Below are 22,500 nucleotides of genomic sequence, written 5' to 3' on the forward strand. Positions count from 1 at the left end.
TTAACAGTTTACCAACAGGCTTCCCTTTAATTATTCATTTCATTATGACACTATTTTATGACAGCAATGTCACCCACCCATGCAGTGCTTATCTTCTGAGCCCAGCGGAGGCCTTGGTTCTGGGACCCAATCCCAAATGAGCTCATATGCAGCAAGACAGCATTCCTACCTGGGACCCAATCCCAAATGTGCTCATATGCAGCGTCACAGCATTCCTACCTGGGACCCAATCCCAAATGTGCTCATGTGCAGCAAGACAGCATTCCTACCTGGGACCCAATCCCAAATGAGCTCATGTGCAGCAAGACAGCATTCCTACCTGGGACCCAATCCCAAATGAGCTCATGTGCAGCAAGACAGCATTCCTACCTGGGACCCAATCCCAAATGAGCTCATGTGCAGCAAGACAGCATTCCTACCTGGGACCCAATCCCAAATGAGCTCATGTGCAGCAAGACAGCATTCCTACCTGGGACCCAATCCCAAATGTGCTCATATGCAGCAAGACAGCATTCCTACATGGGACCCAATCCCAAATGAGCTCATATGCAGCAAGACAGCATTCCTACCTGGGACCCAATCCCAAATGAGCTCATATGCAGCAAGACAGCATTCCTACCTGGGACCCAATCCCAAATGAGCTCATATGCAGCAAGACAGCATTCCTACATGTGACCCAATCCCAAATGTGCTCATATGCAGCGTCACAGCATTCCTACCTGGGACCCAATCCCAAATGAGCTCATATGCAGCAAGACAGCATTCCTACCTGGGACCCAATCCCAAATGTGCTCATATGCAGCGTCACAGCATTCCTACATGGGACCCAATCCCAAATGTGCTCATATGCAGCATTCCTATCTGTGTGATACAGCTTCCGTGCCGATCCTCTGAGGGGTCGCATACGGGCGTGTTCCCCTTTCACACCTGACGCGCGTGAAGCCATACTTCATTTCCGCCAGGCTCACAGCGCGGAGAGAGAGCCAGCAGGTGGACGGTGTTGAGCAGCGCCACTAATGACCTCCACCTATAGGGAGAGAGAGCCAGCAGGTGGACGGTGTTGAGCAGCGCCACTAATGACCTCCACCTATAGGGAGAGAGATGATGGATGGGTCGTGGGACGAGGTCAAGCTCGCCATATTCATGGGAGCGGCCATATTGGTAATGAACACTCATTTTTTACAGGAGCTGCAGAGCGGCCTCATCCTGCTGATAAATGATCCAATCACACAGATCGGCCAAATGCTCGGCACTATAAACACTGTGGTGTGCTGCGCGTGGAGTAGATGTGCCCGATGCTTATTAAGTAATGAATAAACAAAATGCAATTACTCTCACGGGTATGTACATGGAAATAGCACTCCATGCAATGCAATCAGGGCGAGAGGAATGACAAGCCAGGTTCTGACAGCCTACTGAGATATAAAAAATGCATTTTATTTGAGTTTCATTTGATTTAGTTGTGGAGATGCTATCTGCAAAGATGATTGCTACAACTAAGAGAGGCGACAGCAATGAGTTGAGGCCTGGGATTGTAATCCTACCGAGAGGGATTTTTCACAAATCTCACAACCAGCTGCAGCAGCCCCCCAACCCCAACCCCAACACACACACACACACACACACCCCTCCAATGCAATTTGGGTGGAGGAGCCAGTGGATTGCCGGGTGGAGTAATATCTGTCTGCACGCAGGTGTGATTTGTGAGGGGAGACATTGAGGGCTTCCTTAGCTGTCTCCGATCTCAATGAAATATCTCTTCAGACGTGACACTGGGGTCGGAAAATGCTGAGTCTCCACTGACAAGCGCCGTTGAGTCCAGAGCAAGGACTTCTGGGTAAATTGACACCTGTTGAAATACTGGGTGAAGTCTGACAGGCCAGTTTTGATTTATTGACCAAGCCTCTTAAATGTTTTGACCATGGCAGCACTTTTCAGTCGCAGCATTTCTGACTTGTAAGCATTTGGTGAACAGAACAATTTCTGCAATGTTTTTTTGTTTGTAGAAACTGAGCGGATGGCGTGTCACACTAATCTGATCTCATTCCTGGGGAAGGAGGACTTGTGTCGGTACGGCACAGATTTGGATTTCAGATTGGCTAACTAGCTTGCCGTCTATAAAGGAATTTTGCATTGGAAATGTTGGCATAAAAACTGGGATTTGAATACAAGGACGGTGATTGTTTTAATATGCAACACATACAGAAAGGGTCTTTTAGGAACTTCCTATTTTAATTGCCTGGCAACATTGTGAGTTCACATTGATCCAAAGGGCCAACAGTATGTTAATAGTGTTATCCGCTACACAGACCAAACTCGTTTAATCGGTCCGCGACCACACATAAAACTTTTGATCAATACACTGCAGCCCATTTTCATAAATCGGGTATAAATAATACCTGCCATTGTCCCTCTTTGATTGAGGCACAATGCTCATTCAGAGGAGGAGAAATGCATTAATAGAAAGATTTGCATTTATATTGGATTTCTCATCTACAAAAAGTGCTCGAGATACAAGGGCCTCCCAACAATGACCACGGAGCGCACATCATCGGCCAAATAGGCTATGGAGTGCATCCGCCTGATGGAGTATGCATAACACACGCTGTGCGTCTCCCCGCTGGTCATGTCGCCTTCCGGCCGCCCACATGCAAGTCGGCGCTTTGGACCCTTCATGCTCTTTATGCAACAAGAGGCTCCAGCACCACAAAGACTTTTATAAACACAACGTCCAGATATACCCTTCACAATACGGGCACAGAGACAGCAACTGCTCCCATCAAAAGAGACAAAGCACCAGCATACAGGGCACACCTGGTCATTTGAAGAAATGTAGCATTGAAATACAACTTAACCGTTGTGTTATTTAGTTTGAAAACGCCCACCTAATCAAAGTCCACCGATTTGAATGGCAACTTGTTTCATTATTCTTCGGCCTACACACGGCTGGGGACGGAAATTCTGACTCTGCCACACGTCCTCTTCAAAGTGACACTGACCTTTCGGCTAATCCGCTCCAAGAGAGCCTGTGCATGTGAAATGGACTCCGCCGACCCCTGGTGCAGGCTGGACCACGCCAGCAGCACGGCACAGAACGGCGCAACGCAACGCAACGCAACGCAACGCAACGCAACGCAACACTCGCACGGCGGCACAACACAGGGTGGCACGGCTCGCTGATTGCGGTTGGCATTGCCCGCACTAACTGTCTGCCTAACCTCTGGGCAATGGAGGAGCCTGAGGGAAGAAAGCTGTCATCTACCTCCACAACACACACACACACGCACGCACACGCACGCACACACGCACGCACACACACACACACGCACACACACACACACACACACATGGCCACACTAAATAGGAACAGCCGCGGCGTCTAAATCAGACACAGATGATGCCCACAGGAGACATTTGTTGTTGTTGTTGTTGTTGATGATGTTGCTGTTGTTTGTTTGTCATCCACACTTGGCTCGAGATATATAGTATGAATTCCTGCTAATTTTTACCTTGGCAACAAAAGTGTCTGACTAAAAAAAGGCTAAACACTAGAGTATTTAGTAAGCCTCCTGTCCACAAGATGGGATTCTGGGAAATCTAAATTGTAAAGGGAAATTAAATTAAAATTGAAAATGTAACAGTGGTTCTGCAGTCAAATGATAATTGTTGATGTTTTCATAATCTAAAATGGGTGACATTGTTGTTGAATCCAGCAAAACCAGTGAAGATATTTAAATGTTTTAACTTTGGAAATGAAACTACATAAAAGACAGTAAGGCTGAGAGCTTAAAACCACTTAAAAGACAGTAAGGATGAGAGCTTAAAACCACTTAAAAGACAGTAAGGATGAGAGCTTAAAACCACTTAAAAGACAGTAAGGATGAGAGCTTAAAACCACTTAAAAGACAGTAAGGATGAGAGCTTAAAACCACTTAAAAGACAGTAAGGATGAGAGCTTAAAACCACTTAAAAGTCTTCAGTTCTGTAGTTCAAAACTTCCTGTATCCTGTATAAGGACAGATGGGCTTTGCTTGGTTGATTATAAATAAACCATACGTGTCTTGTGGAGGAGTAATCTACACATCTATAATGCACACTTCTGAATCCACAAACACTTAGACACAGAGTTATTTATATTTATAATCTAACACTGTTCCGTTCAAAAATGATCGATTTACACATTCCCTGTACCATAAATTAGGCATTTTTCATCAGATTGCCTCAAAAGGCTTTTGAACACATATAATTGATTAGGACTACTTTCTTTGAATTTTGAGTGATTTATTCTACTTAGAAACACTTTTTTTGTTCACCATCAAAAATGACCGCCATAGGAAATGAATGGGAAAGAGTATAATTTTCATCCAGGAGATGAAAGACATCTCCATACACACACTCCTACAACTTACCACCAATGTTCCCACACACATGCATGCAGGCACACACACACACACACACACACACACACACACACACACACACACACACACAACACACACACACACACACACACAAATAGACACACATAAAGCACACACACGTGTACACCCACTCACAGACACACACACACACAGACACTCAGTACATGTTGTCAGTTCATGTTGTCATGTTGCCACTTGTGCGTGTGAACCACCAATGTTCGCACACACATGCATGCACGCACATAGAGAAACACACCCACCCACACACACACAAACAGACACACACACACATGTACACACACACACACACACATACACACACACACACACACACACAAACACACACACACACACACACACACACACACACACACACACACACACACACACACACACATACACACACACACAGTTCATGTTGTCAGTTCATGTTATCATGTTGCCACATGTGCATGTGAACCACCAGTGTTTGCACACACATGCATGTATGCACACACAGAAACACACACACCCACACACACAAACAGACACACACACACACACACACACACACACACACACACACACACACACACATTTACACCCACTCTCTCTCTCTCTCTCTCTCTCTCTCTCACACACACACACACACACACACACACACACACACGCACAGTTCATGTTGCCAGTTCATGTTGTCATGTTGCCACTGTGCATGTGAACCACCAGTGAGTGTTTGCACACATTCACCCACACACACAAACACACATGTTGTAGATGTTAATTATCTAATAAGGTTCTGTTTACAATAAATGTTCTATTAAATAATAGTTTTTGTCATGGTATTGGTATTTAAGAGCAGTTAAAACTGTCCGGTAAAATTTGACCATGAACTGTAAATTAAGGGGGGTAGCAACAAATAGTGTTTAAAGGTTACAGTTTTTCTCGATTTCTTTTACCTGCTTAAGTAAACTAGAACCCACTTGGTCTTCATGACTACTTTCTTTGCACAGCAGAAGTCATCTCTTGCGAATGTGTTCACACATTTTCATTGGGTTCACACATTTCTCACACCCTTTTGCAAAACAGTTAACACAGGTGACATTCAAAAGCCCCAAACTCTATTGGTTTTCCCATGCTAAACAAAAGGAAAACATCTTTTCACAGGTGGTATAGATTCCTTGCATAAGTCTGAATCTCTGATACACCTGTGTGAAACTCCTTTGCACAATTCTTCAATCAGCAATCATTCATTATACATAAGAGATGTCTGTTCTGTGTTGCTATTTGCAAGTATGGATCTAATGCACATTTAGACAAAGTACTGTATTGCCTATTTGGTGGAGAAAACAGTACAAAAGGTGTTTACTGTATGTCTTACATGTCAATGGCAGTTACATCTTGGCAGGAATGAATAAATTATTTTTTTATTCAGTACATTTTGTCTTTTCACAGTTTTTTTCTGATAGGCCTACCAGAAAAATGGAAAAAGTAATGGAACAGACATAGCAAAAATGCTCATTTTGAGAACTAGATTTTGCATTTTGTTGTCCAGTGTGTAATGATTGATTAAAGAGTGTTTTTTAATTGGCAACAAGTTGTAGTGTTTGAAGGCAAGATTTGCTTTTGCTGCATGTTTTAAGTGTTTTGAGAGATTAACAGCCTTTTGCAAGCAAAATGTGTCATTTTGTCCAGAGTGCTTTTGTTCAGACACAGGTGTTAACTGTTTTGAGAGTGTGATTTCAGAGTTGACACAGGTATCAAAACGATCGAGAAAAACTGTAAATAAAAACACAGATACCAAGTTTGAGTCAATCAGAAGTGCACGCCAACTACAACTACAAGCACCCTGGCCTCTACACCATTTACATCAGAGAACCCAGATCTTGCCTGCAGTGCAAACAGAAAAAACTATGGGCAAGCAATTCTAATAGAGACACAATGGGCAAGCGATTCTAACAGAGACAGTGTAGGTAGTGTCTGAAACAGTGTGTCTGAGACAGTGTGTCTGAGACAGTGTAGGTAGTGTCTGAGACAGTGTAGGTAGTGTCTGAGACGTGTAGGTAGTGTCTGAGATGTGTAGGTAGTGTCTGAGATGTGTAGGTAGTGTCTGAGACAGTGTAGGTAGTGTCTGAGACGTGTAGGTAGTGTCTGAGACGTGTAGGTAGTGTCTGAGACGTGTAGGTAGTGTCTGAGATGTGTAGGTAGTGGCTGAGACAGTGTAGGTAGTGTCTGAGACGTGTAGGTAGTGTCTGAGACGTGTCTGAGACGTGTAGGTAGTGTCTGAGACGTGTAGGTAGTGTCTGAGATGTGTAGGTAGTGGCTGAGACAGTGTAGGTAGTGGCTGAGACGTGTAGGTAGTGTCTGAGACGTGTAGGTAGTGGCTGGCTCTGAGAGGGGTCTGCTGTCTGCTTTGTTCTACAGACTGGTGTTAACATGAAGGTGAATAAGAATTCACTTGGCGCCTGAAAGCTGTGACTTCTTTTGTTAACAGATGCTAAGAGCCATGGAAGCTAAAATCTTTAAATCTCTCTCTGAGTGTGTGTGCGAAACCAGACGAGACAAGTGACGTGAGGTGGGATATGTGTGTGTGTGTGTGAGAGTGTGTGTGTGTGTGTTTGTGTGTGTGTGTGTGTGTGTGTTTGTGTGTGTGTGTGTGTGTGTGTGTGTGTGTGTGTGTGTGTGTGTGTGTGTGTGTGTGTGTGTGTGGGTGGTTGGGGGGTGTTGATGGGACTGAAACAGAATTTTGGTTCCTCGGCAGGACATTTGACGGATGAGTCACACTCCGCGCTCTGACAGTCGTGCATATGTCTGACAGATGTGAAGGCAGATTTTCTGATTAAATTTTTAATGAGAAGTGCACTGTATTCTGCTCTGTATCGACGAGCGATTTAATTGTCTTGTCACAAGCAAGGCGATATCTTGCATTGATGGCTGAATTCGATGCCTCCATCTGTTTGAGCCGACAGACAGACAGACAGACGGACAGACTGAATTCCCCCTCTCCAGAAGCCCAGTCCGGCAGCAGGTAGTGTGCAGCCCATCCCCCCCCCGACACACACACACACACACCCATATCCCACCTTACGTCACTCGTTTCGTTTCACACACACACTCAGAGAGAACGGGGACATCGCACGTCTCACCACCATGTAATGTGTAGTGTAGTGGCGTGTAATGAATCACCAGGCACCAGAACAGCACAGCCTCCCATTGGCACTGCACGCTGACTGTTGCGTACACTGTCCACACACCGATGGGGGATGCTTTTGCCAGAGCCTCCTAATCTACACCGCAGGCTCCCACAATGCCTAGCAACCTGTCAGACTTCACATCATCAAAGCATGCCGTTGACACCTAACAAAGGCAAACCTAAAGGGAGCTTTTATTCTCTGGCAATTCACACAGTAGACAAGTGTGTGAAAGGGAGAGAGAAACAGAGAAAGGGAGAGAGATGGAGAGAGAAAGAGAGATGGAGAGAGATGGAGAGAGAGGAGAGAGAGAGAGAGCTGAGAGTGAAGAATAGAGAGCGAGAGAGAGCTGAGAAGAATCAAAGTCCCTTTTGTCTGCAGCTCCCCAAGTATATTAATCAAATATGTACAATGTCTCTGACTATCTTCTAGCGCAGGATCCAGAAGTGAGGACAAACAAGACAAGTAATCAAAGTGTGCCCTTGTGGAAAACAGAGAGGAAGTCTCATTAGCTGTTTGCTGCACCTTGTCAGTCAAACACACACGTGTTTACAAGCTCACTAGAGAGGGCTGGGGGAAATAACATTCACACACTGGGAAAACACATGGAAGACGCAAGGCAGAAAAGGACCGACCTCTGACTACTAAAGTATAGATACTACTAAAGTATTTTCAGAACATGTTACAGTAGTAAATTAAGGTTCTATTATGAATAAGAGTGTGTGGTTTTATATCCTTCACAATGTATACACTATGATATAAAATAGTGTGTAGCATGTTACACAAGTGAACTGAGGCACAAAACTAAATGTGTTGACAACATTATGAGGGGCAGGATTGAGAGGCACAGGATTGAGAGGGGCAGGAAGGGCAGGATTGAGAGGGGCAGGTGGTGCAGGAGGGGCAGGTGGGGCAGGATTGAGGGGAGCAGGTGGGGCAGGTGGGGCAGGTATGAGGGGCAGGATTGAGAGGCACAGGATTGAGGCAGGAAGGGCAGGATTGAGAGGGGCAGGTGGTTCAGGAGGGGCAGGTTATGCAGATTGTGAGGGTATTGTGTCTCCAGACGCCTCAAAGCATTATTGTTCTTCAAAACAATATCCCCACTTCAGATGCAGCACAAGGCTGCAGAGAGCTTTGTGTTCTGTAGCTGCACTGTGGGCATTTTTTCAATATCATTTTTCAATACTGCTTCAGATTTTGAATTATGTTCATGCTTTACGGTGATAAACCAGCCAAACAATGTCTCTAAGCACAAAGAAAAGAGCCGACTCTTAAATGGCCCTTGGTCCAGACATTTGTGCTAAAGTCTACGACAGTGAAATTCAGACTTCTGTCAAAAGTAATTCTTGACTTGATCTGTTGGGAATACTAATTAGCAGCAAAACCAGAATTTTGTAATTGTGCAACTGCACTTAAAAGTAACCAAAAATATCTTGTGATGTGAGTTGTGCTTGAAAAATGAGTTGCATTAAATAATTCAATAAGAGTGTGTTATTTCCTGCAGACAAGAGGTCAACATATGCTGAAGTGAGAGTGTGTTCTGATCGGTCCCTGCTTAAATCTGGAGGAAGAATAACGCCCAGTGGAGGCACTCTGCAGCTGAAAGCTGATAAAGAGGGCAGTTCAGAGGGCAGTACTTTTTATAAGCTTCCGTCCAGCTTTACACAGGCTACCAAAGTATTAAACAATCTCGACTAAGACGTGCTCGCCTCAAACCAAGGCTTTTGGATACGAGAGAAAGAGAGAGAGAGGGGGGGGAGAGGGAGAGAGGGAGAGAGAGAGAGGGGGAGAGAGAGAGGGGGAGAGGGAGAAAGAGAGAGCACACACGCAAGGGAGCTTCAAGTTGAATGAACACCAATAGAGTAACCCATAAACGCCACCAAAATGGCCACTCACCTATACATTTTATACCGGGTGGTGAATCCATGTGTGTATCTCTCCACAAAGTTGAGGTAGCTCCGCGAATGGTGGAAAGGCCCCCGGTCGGAGATGAGCCAGTCAAACTGCTTGGTGACATGCTGCTCGGTAGCGGAAGGGTCCGGCCGGAAGGACTCAACTGTTATATGTTCCCATATAAACAGGATACAGATGACCTCAATAAACCTCCAGTTCATGCTTCTCCTCAAGCCGCTCGCTGTTCATTCTCGCTCCATTCTCTGGAGACCTGAAGAGGGAGGGAGGGAGAGAGAGAGGGAGAGAGGGAAGGAGAGAGAGAGAGAAGAGGGAGAGAGAGAGGAGAGAGGGAGAGAGAGAGAGGGAGAGAGAGAAAGAGGGAGAGAGAGAGGGAGGGAGAGAGAGGGATGAGGGAGAGGGAGAGGGAGAGAGAGAAAGAGAGGGAAGAGAGAGGAGGGATGAAAGAAGAGGAAGAGGAGAACAAGAGAAACACAAAAAGAGCAGAAATATTAAACGCTGAAGTTCTACTGAAATCTTTACTCAGAGTGACTCCATGAATCAAAGCCTAATCTTGTTGATGTAACCTAACAAGGGGAGGACCTGCAGATGTAGCTATTTCAGATGTTTTATTGTCCATTTTGCTGCTGTGAATAATAAATATCCTGTCGTGCTTCTTATTTACCTTTGTGCAAACACTCGGGGCTACGCGCTGGACCCAGGGCACGAGGCTCCGTTCTAACGAGGACAGCTGCCCTTTCCCACATGGAAATGTATTAGAGCCGGGCGCGGGAGGCCTTCTCTTTATGCAGACTAATTGCAGTTGTGATGCACTCTGACAAGGCTAAGAACGTGCCTTACCATATGTTGTGACATGCAGTTTTTTGAGCATAAGAACAGTGTCTCTCGTTTTCACAGATATTAAGGCGAGTATTTCTGCTTGTTGAGGGTAAATATTTCAACTGTATTATGTAATGCACATCAGTCTGACAACAACACAGATAAATGGAGTTTACATAATTAATATAACATAATAACAATTAATATATATAACATTTAATAACATAATAACAATTAATGGAACTCATTCATATTAGTCTCCTCTAATGGGTCATTAATATACAGTAATCTACCATAAGCTGCAGATATCCAACAGCTATTTGGCAGACGGCTCCAGTCCTGTTGTTAAACCAGTGGTAGCAGATGGCATGATACTTGTTTACGATGGCCCATGAAAATCAAATTGGACCTCTTGCCCTATTGATAATGCTTTGTCTTTCTAAGAGTTTGCACAGTATTACCGTGGATTAGAAACATAGCAGTGAGCAGAACATATCTGATGGATCCGTCAGACTGTAAAATAAGCTGCTGCTAGAGCTTTTCAGAGAAATCCCCCCCCCATCTAGTTTCCACTCTTCTGTATTATCCACAGACACGGGCCATAAAATGAGGAACTCCAAAAGCACACACACACACACACACACACACACACACACACACACACACACACACACACACACACACACACGACTGTGTCACCCACAGAACATTATTATCCACTTGGCACTGGATTCATGGCTCGCTCCTCAGATAAGGCAGCCATTTTCATCAGTAATTATGCTTAAGAACTTTGGCCTCTGGCTGAAACACTGCCTTACGCCGAGCTATTAAATGAAAACTACTGTAGGCAGAAAGCAACTCTCTCGGCTTTATTAGTGTTTGAAACTACACGGTGGAGCCTGACAAACATAAGTGAGATATCCCATCTTTTTTCTTTGGGAAAATAATTCCTTGATTTTAGCCCCACCCCCCCCCAATGGAGTAGGGTACTGGAGAGAACTCTAGTTTAGAGACAGAAATCAAAGCTTTGTTATGCTTTAGTGTTTCCCTAAGCAGTAGAGCAATGTATGCACTGATTTCCTTTAACATATCAAATGCAAGTCTGTACTGTCAACAGTCTGGACCACACCAGCTCTGTGCATTGCTCTGTAACTCAACTGCTCATCAACAGCGGCCCCTTGCATCGCTCTTATATATATCATATATATATATAAATATGGTATATATATTAGGGCTGTCAAAATAACTGATTCATTTCGACTAATTAATTTGAGAAAAAATAACTGATTAAAAAAAATACCGCAGATTAATCGATTCCGTATGACCTTTGACCCCGAGCCGTTCTAGTCAGTAACCATAAAACTGTTAAATGAAGGACAGAGAAGAAAATGTGCTGCCTAGATCATTGATTGGAATATTTACTTTTAAAAAATGGCCTGATGTTGTTGATAAAAATAAAGTCCTCTGCAATGTCTGCAGCAAGGAATTTGCATATCACCGGAGTTTGTCAACTCTAAAGTCGCACATCAATGCAAAGAATAGTGTTGACATTGAGGGGAGTGTTCATTTATTTTCATTGCGTCCCCTAGGTTATATCTGTGGCCTGAAATGCCTTGTATGTAAAAAAAAAAACGTTTTCCCGAAGCACTTTTGAATTTATTTCCTCAGCATATTAGGTCATATCATAGATTACTATGGCCATTATTTAAACAGTGAAAATAATAATAAAATAGTTTTTGAACTTTAATGTCACTAAAGCTGATTATTCAATTATTCATTTGAATTTAAATATTTAAAATACTTTCACAGCAAAAATTATATATACGATTAATTTAGATTAATATTATACGGCTCTTCACAATGCTAGTAGAACGCTCCATTGATTTGAATGGGATTTCCCAACGTTCTACGGTAAAATAAATTCATGTCATTACCGCTGCAAACATATAATTACCGCTGTCAATGGCAACGGGTTTTGTGCTGCTGATCATATCACTCCACAAGTATTCCGGTCACTTCTTGCATTGGAACTTCATTCAAAAGTGAAAGCAGACGGTTGATCAGCTGTGTTCTAAAGAATGTTTGATTCAAGTTCAGCGTGTGTTGCGAACTATTTGTTTCTCAGCAAAAAACCACGCGAAAACGGTAACAAATAAGTATAAAAGGCGTGTCGTGGAGTTTATTTTTTCGTTTTGGCAAGTAGCCGTATAATAAGCGGGATAATGTATAGAACGCCGGTCATTATGGGGAAAATAAGTCCCGACAGGGCGAACCGGACCCCGACGCGCCAGCGTACATATATAAAGCTGGATTGTCAAGTGCTGTTCTGCGCTGTTATTGTGTTACGGTGTGTTGAGGGCACATCCACACCAACATCCACAGCAAGCCAGCAAGTGAAAGGTTTCTCCTCCACCAGTGTCCCTGTCTGCATCAGTTAGACAATTGAGAGCTCAAGGCCAATTGGTGTCCCCTTCTCAGTGGCAGGCTGGCTTAACCAACACTGCTGTGGCGATGATAAATTTGCGACAGCATAATCTAATGAGGCCCCTTTAAGATAATTAGTTTAGACTAATTTGAGGCTGCCTGTCAGAACACAACAATGCATCACGTAATTGAAAGGAGAAATGTCGGGAGGTGAGCTGAGAACGGATACATTCTTTTGCGTGGCCACCCACCATAACACTGAGGAGACATCGTGCCACAAGCAGAACTGGGCGAGATACGGTATGTGTGCATCGTGGCACAAGCAGAACTGGGCGAGATACTGTATGTGTGCATCGTGGCACAAGCAGAACTGGGCGAGATACTGTATGTGTGCATCGTGGCACAAGCAGAACTGGGCGAGATACTGTATGTGTGCATCGTGGCACAAGCAGAACTGGGTGAGATACTGTATGTGTGCATCGTGGCACAAGCAGAACTGGGCAAGATACTGTATGTGTGCATCGTGGCACAAGCAGAACTGGGCGAGATACTGTATGTGTGCATCGTGGCACAAGCAGAACTGGGCAAGATACTGTATGTGTGCATCGTGGCACAAGCAGAACTGGGCAAGATACTGTATGTGTGCATCGTGGCACAAGCAGAACTGGGTGAGATACGGTACTGTGGGAACTGGAGGAGTTTTCCTCATCAATGGGCCCATGACATGTGAGGCAGGCCAAGCATGCTGCGCGACGCATGAATTTATGCATACGCGTGGCTGCAATATTAATAGATGCTGGTGGCCAGATTAATATTGTAGTATTAGAAAGGTTAATGGAGAAATCGTTGGTGGGGACACTGCCCAGTAATGCCCTCTGTGCTATAAATGGACACACACTGCGTTGTGACACAGACTCGATCTGTAAGGAGAAAGGTGAGGGGGTGGGGTGGGGGTAAAATTAAAAGAACAAGGATTACATAAATCAGGTTACTGTGTATGTGATTCAAATATGAAATAGCCTAATGTGGGTCTGTAAAAAACACACTGTACATGCAATATATTTGGGTCGTTGTAAACATATGGACATTTGTGAGTGTCCTTGCTGGGTGACTGTGGATGTGGAGATGAGAGAGAGAGAGAGAGACAGAGAGGGAGAGAGGGAGGGAGAGAGGGAGAGAGAGAGAGCTAAGAGTTCCTCAGCCCTCCAGCTGAAGATGAGAGAGGGAGAGAGAGAGAGAGAGAGGGAAAGAGGGAGGGAGAGAGGGAGAGAGAGAGAGCTAAGAGTTCCTCAGCCCTCCAGCCAACAGAGGGCAGTGTGCTGGCTGCATTTGTCTCAAACCTCGGTGATCAAAGCCCAAGCAGGAGCTGTGGCATAGACACCAGAGTCTTGGCTAACCACTCAACAACCTCCATCGAGCACCCCCCCCCCCCCTTACAGTAACCCCCACACACACACACACACACACATACACACCAGAGTCTTGGCTAACCACTCAACAACCTCCATCAAGCTCCGTCAGAGTCCCCCGCCCCCACACACACACCCGGCTGACACACTCCCAAGCTGTTGGCGCAACCCTTCCAGTCAGAAAGCCGGTCTGTGAGGTCACATGGCTCCCCAGATGACATCACCACTACCCCTGAGAAAAGAAGCCTTCCTCCTCCTCCTCCACCTCCTCCTCCATCACGTCTCCACGACGACTCAAATCACATTCAATCTGATCGCTCACCCCAAGGGGTTACAACACCAGTGGACGCTGAAGGGAAGAGAGAGAGATGGAGAAAAAAGAGAGAGAGAGAGAGAGAGAGAGAGAGAATGTTCTTCCTCTTTATAAAGAGTTCATTGTGCTGATTTACAGTTCTGTTGAAATGAGTTCTGTGAAAGGCAAGTAGTCATTCAAGCTGTAATACGACCATCAAAGCCGAGTCTGCCACTACTGAAGCTTTCTGTCTGACAGCCCCTTAATGAAACTCAAATCCACTGTCTGGCTCCTATAGATTGCTTATGGAGGTCGCGGGTGGTGTTTGATGATAGCTTTAGCGTAAATAGCTGTCATACGCAATCTCCAGTTTAGCGCTCCATGGCACAGATGAAGGGTGACACTTTCACAATCCACCTGACAAGTCTGATGTGTAAGTGGAGCACAATTACAATTCACAATTATACAGGCGTAGATGAGTTTCTTTAGAACTGACAAAATAAACGAAAACGCATCATTGGCAGTTCGGCAACATTCTGTCAGTTTTGTACATCATAACACACATACTGTACTTCATGACACTAATGAGGTTATGTGGTCATCCATTCGTTTCTTGTGTGATGTACATTTAGAACTATCACACAACACAGCTGATTTCTAAAGCAACTTTGGTAGAGAATGAATATGTCTGGACTTTAGAGTGGGCCCTGCTCTGGACATTCCTAATCATTACCATGTGTGAAACCTGTATGAATATATTATAATATAATATACAGTATATAACCTATAGAATTTATTCATTACCATGTGTGAAACCTGTATGAATATAATATAATATAATATAATATAATATAATATAATATAATATAATACAATATATAACCTATAGAATGTCAGCTAATCATTGGGGCCCAGATAATATGATGATGCACTGAATGTTCCAACACTGTTAAATAAATTGCATGACTAAATTCACACACTATCAATTTCCACAAGCTCCAAGGGGGTTCCATATGAGAAAGAATGTTATCACTATGCTATGTTAATGATTCTGATTGTAATACCACCGTTGGGCCAGAGGAGGCGCTGTTGAGTGTTTATTGTCTCCCATCTCTCGTTCGTCACGCACCACCACACTGCTCAGGAGGTCGGGGGCGCTTCAGAAGGAGCTGCCTGTGGAGCCAAAAGCAACTTCTGATGGGCCTTTCAGTCCAAATTGAATTTTCAGCGTTGCTTCCTCCCAGCGCTTGCTTTCCATATCGCTTTGTTTTGAAGCTTCTCTCATTGCGGGGGATGCATACTGTTTGCAAATCTCAAATCATTTTCACACATGCCAATGCCCAAAGGGGCTCGAGTGTGAATTGGCACAGTGGCCGTGTTTAAGTGAGGATGTTAGCAGATCAAGAGGGACTCAGAGACACAGGGCAGCTGAAAGTCCACCACAGCAATGGTGCATAATTACATGTCACATCTGATGAAATACAACAGACTGTTACTGACACTGCTGCTACTATTACTATCATTGATATTCTATGCTTATGTTCTTAGTATTACTATTGGTGCTGTTGTTGTTTTGTTGTTGTTGTTGTTGTTGGAGTGAAGAACTACTGCACTATTATTATCATAAGTACAATAAAGTGAATATCAGCGTATCTATTACTTGAAGCCATCATGATGTAAGAGGACGGCAGCGTGTCCCCAGACAAATGGACGGTTGAGCTGGATTCCCCTGAGGGATGGTCGCCCTCCTGCTGGGCTGCTAAGTTCTATTCAATCAGCACATTTTTTGTAAAAGATGGGAGCCTAAAAAGTGCTTATGTGACACTTCAGAAATTCACATTAGGCTTGTTTTTCGGGGGCTGATTACAAAGTCTTTCACTTGGCGGGCTTTGTCAGAAGCTAATCGATCTGCGCTGCCAAGCTAAGGGAGGCCAGGCTTCCTTTGTTCTAAAGACTTCACCAGAATAAGAGGCTTCTTGTGCTAGTGGTCTCCAGGCGCTAAGGGATGGAGCACGATTAGGAGCGAGAGAGAGTGTGTGTGTGTGTGTGTGTGTGTGTGTGTGTGTGTGTGTGTGTGTAGGTGTGAATAAGAGGCTTCTTGTGCTAGCGGTCCCAGGGCTCAGAAGGACAGAGCGCGGTCCAGGAGCGGCTTTGAGGGGTACTATTGACCACTCTGGTACACAGTGTTCCAGGGGGACAACAGGAGCAGCTGAAGCCGGAGGTTTTGATTCTGGGGCTCAGAGCAGCTTCAACGATCCAGGAGTTCAATTACTTATGATTGGGCCAAAGGTGCCTTGATGTCAGAGCCTCTAGTCAGGCACCTAGCCTCTGGTGAAGTTGCGTTTGACTTCTGGTTTCGTCCTGTTACACACAAACAGGACAAGCTATGAATCTCTTTCTCCAGCGGATAGTCTCTACACTTTGTAAAAAAGATCAGATTTATTTTTAAATTGACATTAGCCTACTTTAACAAATTAAGAAAACATAAGTATTATATATATAATTATATATATATATATATAATTATATATGGAAACTTTAAAGTAACCCACAGGCATTGATCTCATAACTAGTGCTATATGGCAAATGATCATATTATTTCAGCACATCATCCTTGTTTATAAATACACCATCTTTCCAAGGTTCAGTTTCTGCATTTTCCAGGTATATTTTGGATGAAAATAAAGATGCTGAACAACACTGCAAGCAGCTGGCACAACCCGGCTCCAAACGCAGTAGCAAGCAAAGCAGCTTCTAAAACAAGTGTCAATCACCTCCTAGTGCGACTCCCAGGAGCATTTCCATAACCAGCCTGCACAGGGATTTGCATTTTGCCATTTGATATTGTCAGTGACTGGGACTGAGAGCTAGAGGGAAGATTTGGGGAAGACAGAAAGAAGGATAGAGAGAGAGATAACAGAAAGAGAGAGAGAGAGAGAGAGGGGAAGAGAGAGACAGAGAGAGAGAGGGGGGGAGAGGGAGAGAGAGAGAGAGGGAGATGGGGAAGAGAGACAGAGAGAGAGAGGGGGAAGAGAGACAGATAGAGAGAGAGAGGGGGGGACAGAGAGAGAGAGAGAGGGGGAAGAGAGACAGAGAGAGAGAGGGGGGGACAGAGAGAGAGAGAGATGGGGGGAGAGAGACAGAGAGAGAGGGGGGCAGAGAGAGAGAGAGAGAGAGATGGGGGGAGAGAGACAGAGAGAGAGAGAGAGAGGGGGGGGCAGAGAGAGAGAGGGGGGGGGGAGAGACAGAGAGAGAGAGAGGGGGGCAGAGAGAGAGGGAGAGAGAAGAGAGGTCTCTTGTTCTGACAAGGCTCCCAAAATTATTCAAATGATCCCCGCTGCCCTGCCTGAAGCCCCTTCTGGACGGGTCTGGACAGGTCTGCTAATAGCCTGCCACTTGCAATCGCTGGCGCGGCATAGAGGGATGGCCAGGGCCCTAACTTCATTTGTAGCGGATTCTCTTCCCTTTTGTTGCCTTATTTTGGGCCGCAGTGGCACTCTGACCTTCAGAAAGCTACGGCTCAGCAAGTCTGCCTCCATAATTAAATGCCTGCGCCGCGCTTGCGACCAATCGGCGTGTGGAGCAGGGATCAATGGCCGGTTTTAAAAACAAACTAATTCACTAATAGGCTGAGTTATTGTCCAAATTTACCTGGCCACTGAATTATTGTCCTCTGATCTAGCTGAGACGAGGGATCAATAGGAGCAGTGGTCGCTATACGCTACGGACGTGAGGGGCGCCAGGGGTCAGGTCATGTGTGTGTGTGTGTGTGCGGGGTCAGACTCATGCACAGTGCGAGCGAGTCACTCTGTCAGCACGCCAAGTCATAAACAAGGTGTTTGAGTGGCACGAGTGGACAGCTTGGCTGCCCAAGGTGTTGCGTTGTTTGGTCCAGATAAATTTGGCACAGGAGGTTAGCACGCAATTAAATTAAACAGAAGAATCCCCGGCGTTAACTAGTCTGTCACTTCTGCCTATATTAGTCTGTCAGTGAAATATATGAAGTATATGAAATTAAATCTGCTGGTCATATTTTTAGCGGGTAAAAAATAAATATAAATGTAAGGTCACAATGACATCACAATACTCCCACAGCACAGTAATCGTGTCTCTATTAGTCAGCACAAAAGCCCAAATGCACAGAGGCACCCAGACAAATGATGCTTTGGTACACTGGGGAGAGGATGCCGTCAGCAGCACGAGACCTTGTCCTCAAAGAGTGAATGTTCAGCACAGGAGCTTTGCATTCACACCAGGCTCTCCTTAAAAATACAGCGTGTTTGATGGCTGGTAATTATCCTGTCACATAAGCCATTCAGTCGCTGCATTTCGCCCCTGCCCAGCACTTTTAAGACTTTCAGATAAAAAAAAAACTGCGTTCCCAAACGCCTCCACGATTTGCCATTTTTGTCATCATCTTTTCTTTTTTCCCGCCTGCTTCGCGCCGTCCTGTGTGGAGAGGCGAACAGCGAGAAGCACTCCGGCTAATAGGTTTTCCGTGCAGCTGCAGAAAGGCTGCACGGCTGCGCAGCGCACGAGACGCGTCCCTGAAATGATGTGACATGATGGGTTAGGGGGCAAACTGGCTCGCGCTGGGGATGCTGGTCACACGTACAGCCCGCGCCCACCGGGCCTCCGCACGCCCGAGGCCCCAACACAGCCGGGGAGCGCATGAACGAGCCGCTAAATGACAACGCTCCACTTATGCATCGGGCCATTACATGTGTAAAAGACAGAGCAAGTTATCTTCACGGTGCTCATGAGGCCAGCAGGGCCGAGCATAGTGTCAACGTTAGCACCCTTAACAGTGTATTAACAACTCTAACAGGAAATCTGTGTGTGGATGTGTTCACATATGTCTGTATGAGTGAGTGTGTTAGTGTGTGTGTGTGTGTGCTAGTGTGTGTGTGTGCTAGTGTGTGTGTGTGTGTGTGTGTGTGACTGCATAAAAAATGCATTCAGCTTGACACTTTAGGATATTTGTGGATAAGGCAGGTTTTTGCATACAGTAGCTTGCACTAAAGAAAACACTTGTTACACAATAACTATGCTACTACGCATACATTTGCAACCCAATATAATGCTATCAGACGTCACCTGTTATAATCACGTACAAACACGCATGACACTCTATAGCAATGTTCATTATGCATTTTGACATTTCATGTATTATAAGTGCAGTCTATATTGCTTTATGTCTGTCTGTGAGATTTTATACTGGTATGAACATTTTTACACTTTACTTAAAGCAAGAACAATCTCACAATCTCACATTATGTTATAATCTGGTATAGGGATATGTAAGGGATAATGTATAGAACGCCGGTCATTACTGGGAAAATAAGACCCGACAGGGCGAACCAGACCCTGCGACTGCGACAGACAGCAGCGGAGGGGTCTTGTTCCGCCCTGAAGGGACTTATTTTCACAGTAATGACCGGCGTTCTATACATTATCCCGCTTATTATACGGCTACTTGCCAAAACGAAATAATAAACTCCCCACGATATCACTTTAGCCTACATAACCTAGCCTATTTGTTACCGTTCATCGTGGCATTTGCTGAGAAACAAATAGGCCTAGTTCGCAACACACGCTGCTGAACTTGAATCAAACATTCTTTAGAACACAGCTGCTGATCAACCGTCTGCTTTCACGTTTGAATGAAGTTCCAGTCCTTGCGTAGTGATATGAAAGACATTAATCAGAAGCACAAAACCCGTTGCCATTGACAGCGGTGATTAAATGCTTTGCCGGTGATTTATGTAGATTTAACATAGGCCCGAACGTTGGGAAGGCCCATTCATGTGAATGGAACATTCTGCAGCACTCTGAAGAGCCGTGTAATAAAATAGATTAAAGCAACAATTCATAATGCATTATTTAAGAGCATTGTTATAGAGTATCATGCTATTTTTTTAATGATTATAACAATTATCATAATGCCTTAAGATCACATTATATCGTGTTATGAATGTATTCTTAAACAATTATAGTGTTGACCTTTAAAGGTAGTGCTGTTAATTTTGTGATTGGACAATTGATTTCGTTAGCACAGCACACAGCACAGAGTACACTTTCTGTGAGTGGCATTCATCAATACAAATAAATACCCTGTGCTGTTGATAATTCTTTAAATGATCTGTGAAAATGTAATAAATTAATATTTATAAATTATATATATATATATATATATATATATATATATATATATATATATATAATTATTAAATTAAATAATACAATTTAAATAATGTAATGCTGTAATGCTGTAACATTATTGCTGTAATGTGTACAAGTGTTCTAGTGTTTGCATGCGTCAGTGGATGGCAGAACGGTCTGTCGCTGCTGAGCAGCTGTGTTCTAATCGCAGGTTTCTAAATGAATTGCAGCACCTCCGTTTATCACAGAAAATATGGGTGGAAATTGGTAGGCCTTATCAGAACAGAGATGGATAACACACCTTGCGCCCTTGCTCCATCTCCCCGTCAGAAACTGCATGTGTCGCCCCCCCCCCGTGCTGTTCTACACAGGAATTTTGCAAGGTGATGATCGAAAAAAAGATCTCAGCAAAGCAGCCTGTCTCAGCAGGGTGTGCTGGCGGCGAGCGCTATACATCAAAACCCTGCCCCCAAAAATAATAAAAGAAAATGTTTTGCTAGCACTTTTATTGGTGGTGGTGACTTTCTCCCACATTTGTGCTGTTTTGCTTTATTTTGCCGGGCTAACCTTTAAGTGAAGTTCCAAAGACAGGCACATTGGCCGTCATGTTCTAAAACTGTTTTTTCCTTCTCTCTCGCCCTCCCTCTCCCTCTCTCTTGTCCTGACAGAGATGTGGAACAGCTGTTCTCCCCTCCCGGGACGAGACCTGGAGCGTGGCACGGAGCTGAGCAGCATCCCACCACAGAGCGTTATTTTCAGGCTGGGCTCCACTCCTCAAACACGAGCGCGCGCGAGAGAGAGAGAGCGCGGCCTAATGGAATTTACTGACCTGATTTTTCCCTGTGCACGGCTGTTTATCCTGCCGCTGCCTCTCCGAGATGGAGCGAGCTCTCTATGTGTGGTTCTCTCCTTCGTTTTCGTCACGTGCTTGCTCACAGTCCCTCTTGCTTTCAGCGTCGCAAAAGGGATTCTTAAGTATACGTTCATGCGATCCATTGTTCTTATTAAAGTGTGATTTGTGAAATGGGCGAATGCGTCGGGCGTAAGCAAAAAAACAGTCGGCACATAAATCAGAAAAATCTACTGGGAGAGAAAACAGATGGTGAAAAAAAATGACTCTGTATTCTCAATTCTTTGTAGATGAAGCGTTGCGAAAGTCACTAGCCCTCCAGGTGAAATATGATGCGTGCAATCCGAGGTAAGCATTAGACCATGTCTACATTCAGACAGCCGGATTGGAGCGCGGCTGAAATGGCACTTTTTGTTTTTCCGTGAGCAGTAAAGGTCAACCAACAGAATGACTTAGAGGACAAAAACGTATTAAACACTCTGTCTGTGCCTACATACACTGCTAAGCCCCTTGGTTGATAGATGGCTATGTATATTACTTCTATATTTGTTTTATTGTTTGTCAGACCAGTAACAAATCACCTCCTCCCCGCAATATTAATGCCTCAAGGAAATACAGTACAGTACAACACAGTGTGATTTTGCGTATTATCTGCACAAGGGCTTTGTTATGTTTTTTAGAAATTACCTTTTGATATTCACACACAAGTTCCATTTTTTCATAACGCATAACGCAAGAGGGGGAAGGATAGCACTAGCTGCAAAATGACCTTGGTGTTTGCGTAGCCAAAAACAATACGGTAACACCTAGAAGACCTAATGCACTGTTTCCTGCAGGCCAAACACTATTATTCACGATATCTCACTGAGCCTCATGCTCACTGGCTGTCTTCAATGGAGGCCTCAAAAGGACGCGCTGATGTTGTGGCCGTTGCGTGCCTCCGTCTCTTTCCCCTCCAGAGTAATTGGATGGTGGTATCTGATAAAAAGTGAAGGCTTTTCAGTGCGGTGATTACCCTGGTGTCACCGAGTCCCTTGGCAAT

The 22,500-nt window shown here is 44.6% G+C and overlaps 1 protein-coding gene across 1 annotated transcript in view; it reads right to left on the reverse strand.

The window, feature by feature from the left end:
• brinp1 (bone morphogenetic protein/retinoic acid inducible neural-specific 1) overlaps positions 1 to 22,500 on the reverse strand; it is a 121,775-nt gene that overhangs the window by 77,728 nt on the left and 21,547 nt on the right. The window contains exon 2 of the mRNA XM_048258984.1: positions 9,488 to 9,755. Within this exon, the coding sequence (XP_048114941.1) occupies positions 9,488 to 9,705 (218 nt within the window). The 5' untranslated portion in view covers positions 9,706 to 9,755. The remainder of the gene's footprint in view (positions 1 to 9,487; positions 9,756 to 22,500) is intronic.

The sequence above is a fragment of the Alosa alosa genome, chromosome 12 (genome assembly GCF_017589495.1).
Source record: "Alosa alosa isolate M-15738 ecotype Scorff River chromosome 12, AALO_Geno_1.1, whole genome shotgun sequence".
Lineage (NCBI taxonomy): Eukaryota > Metazoa > Chordata > Actinopteri > Clupeiformes > Clupeidae > Alosa > Alosa alosa.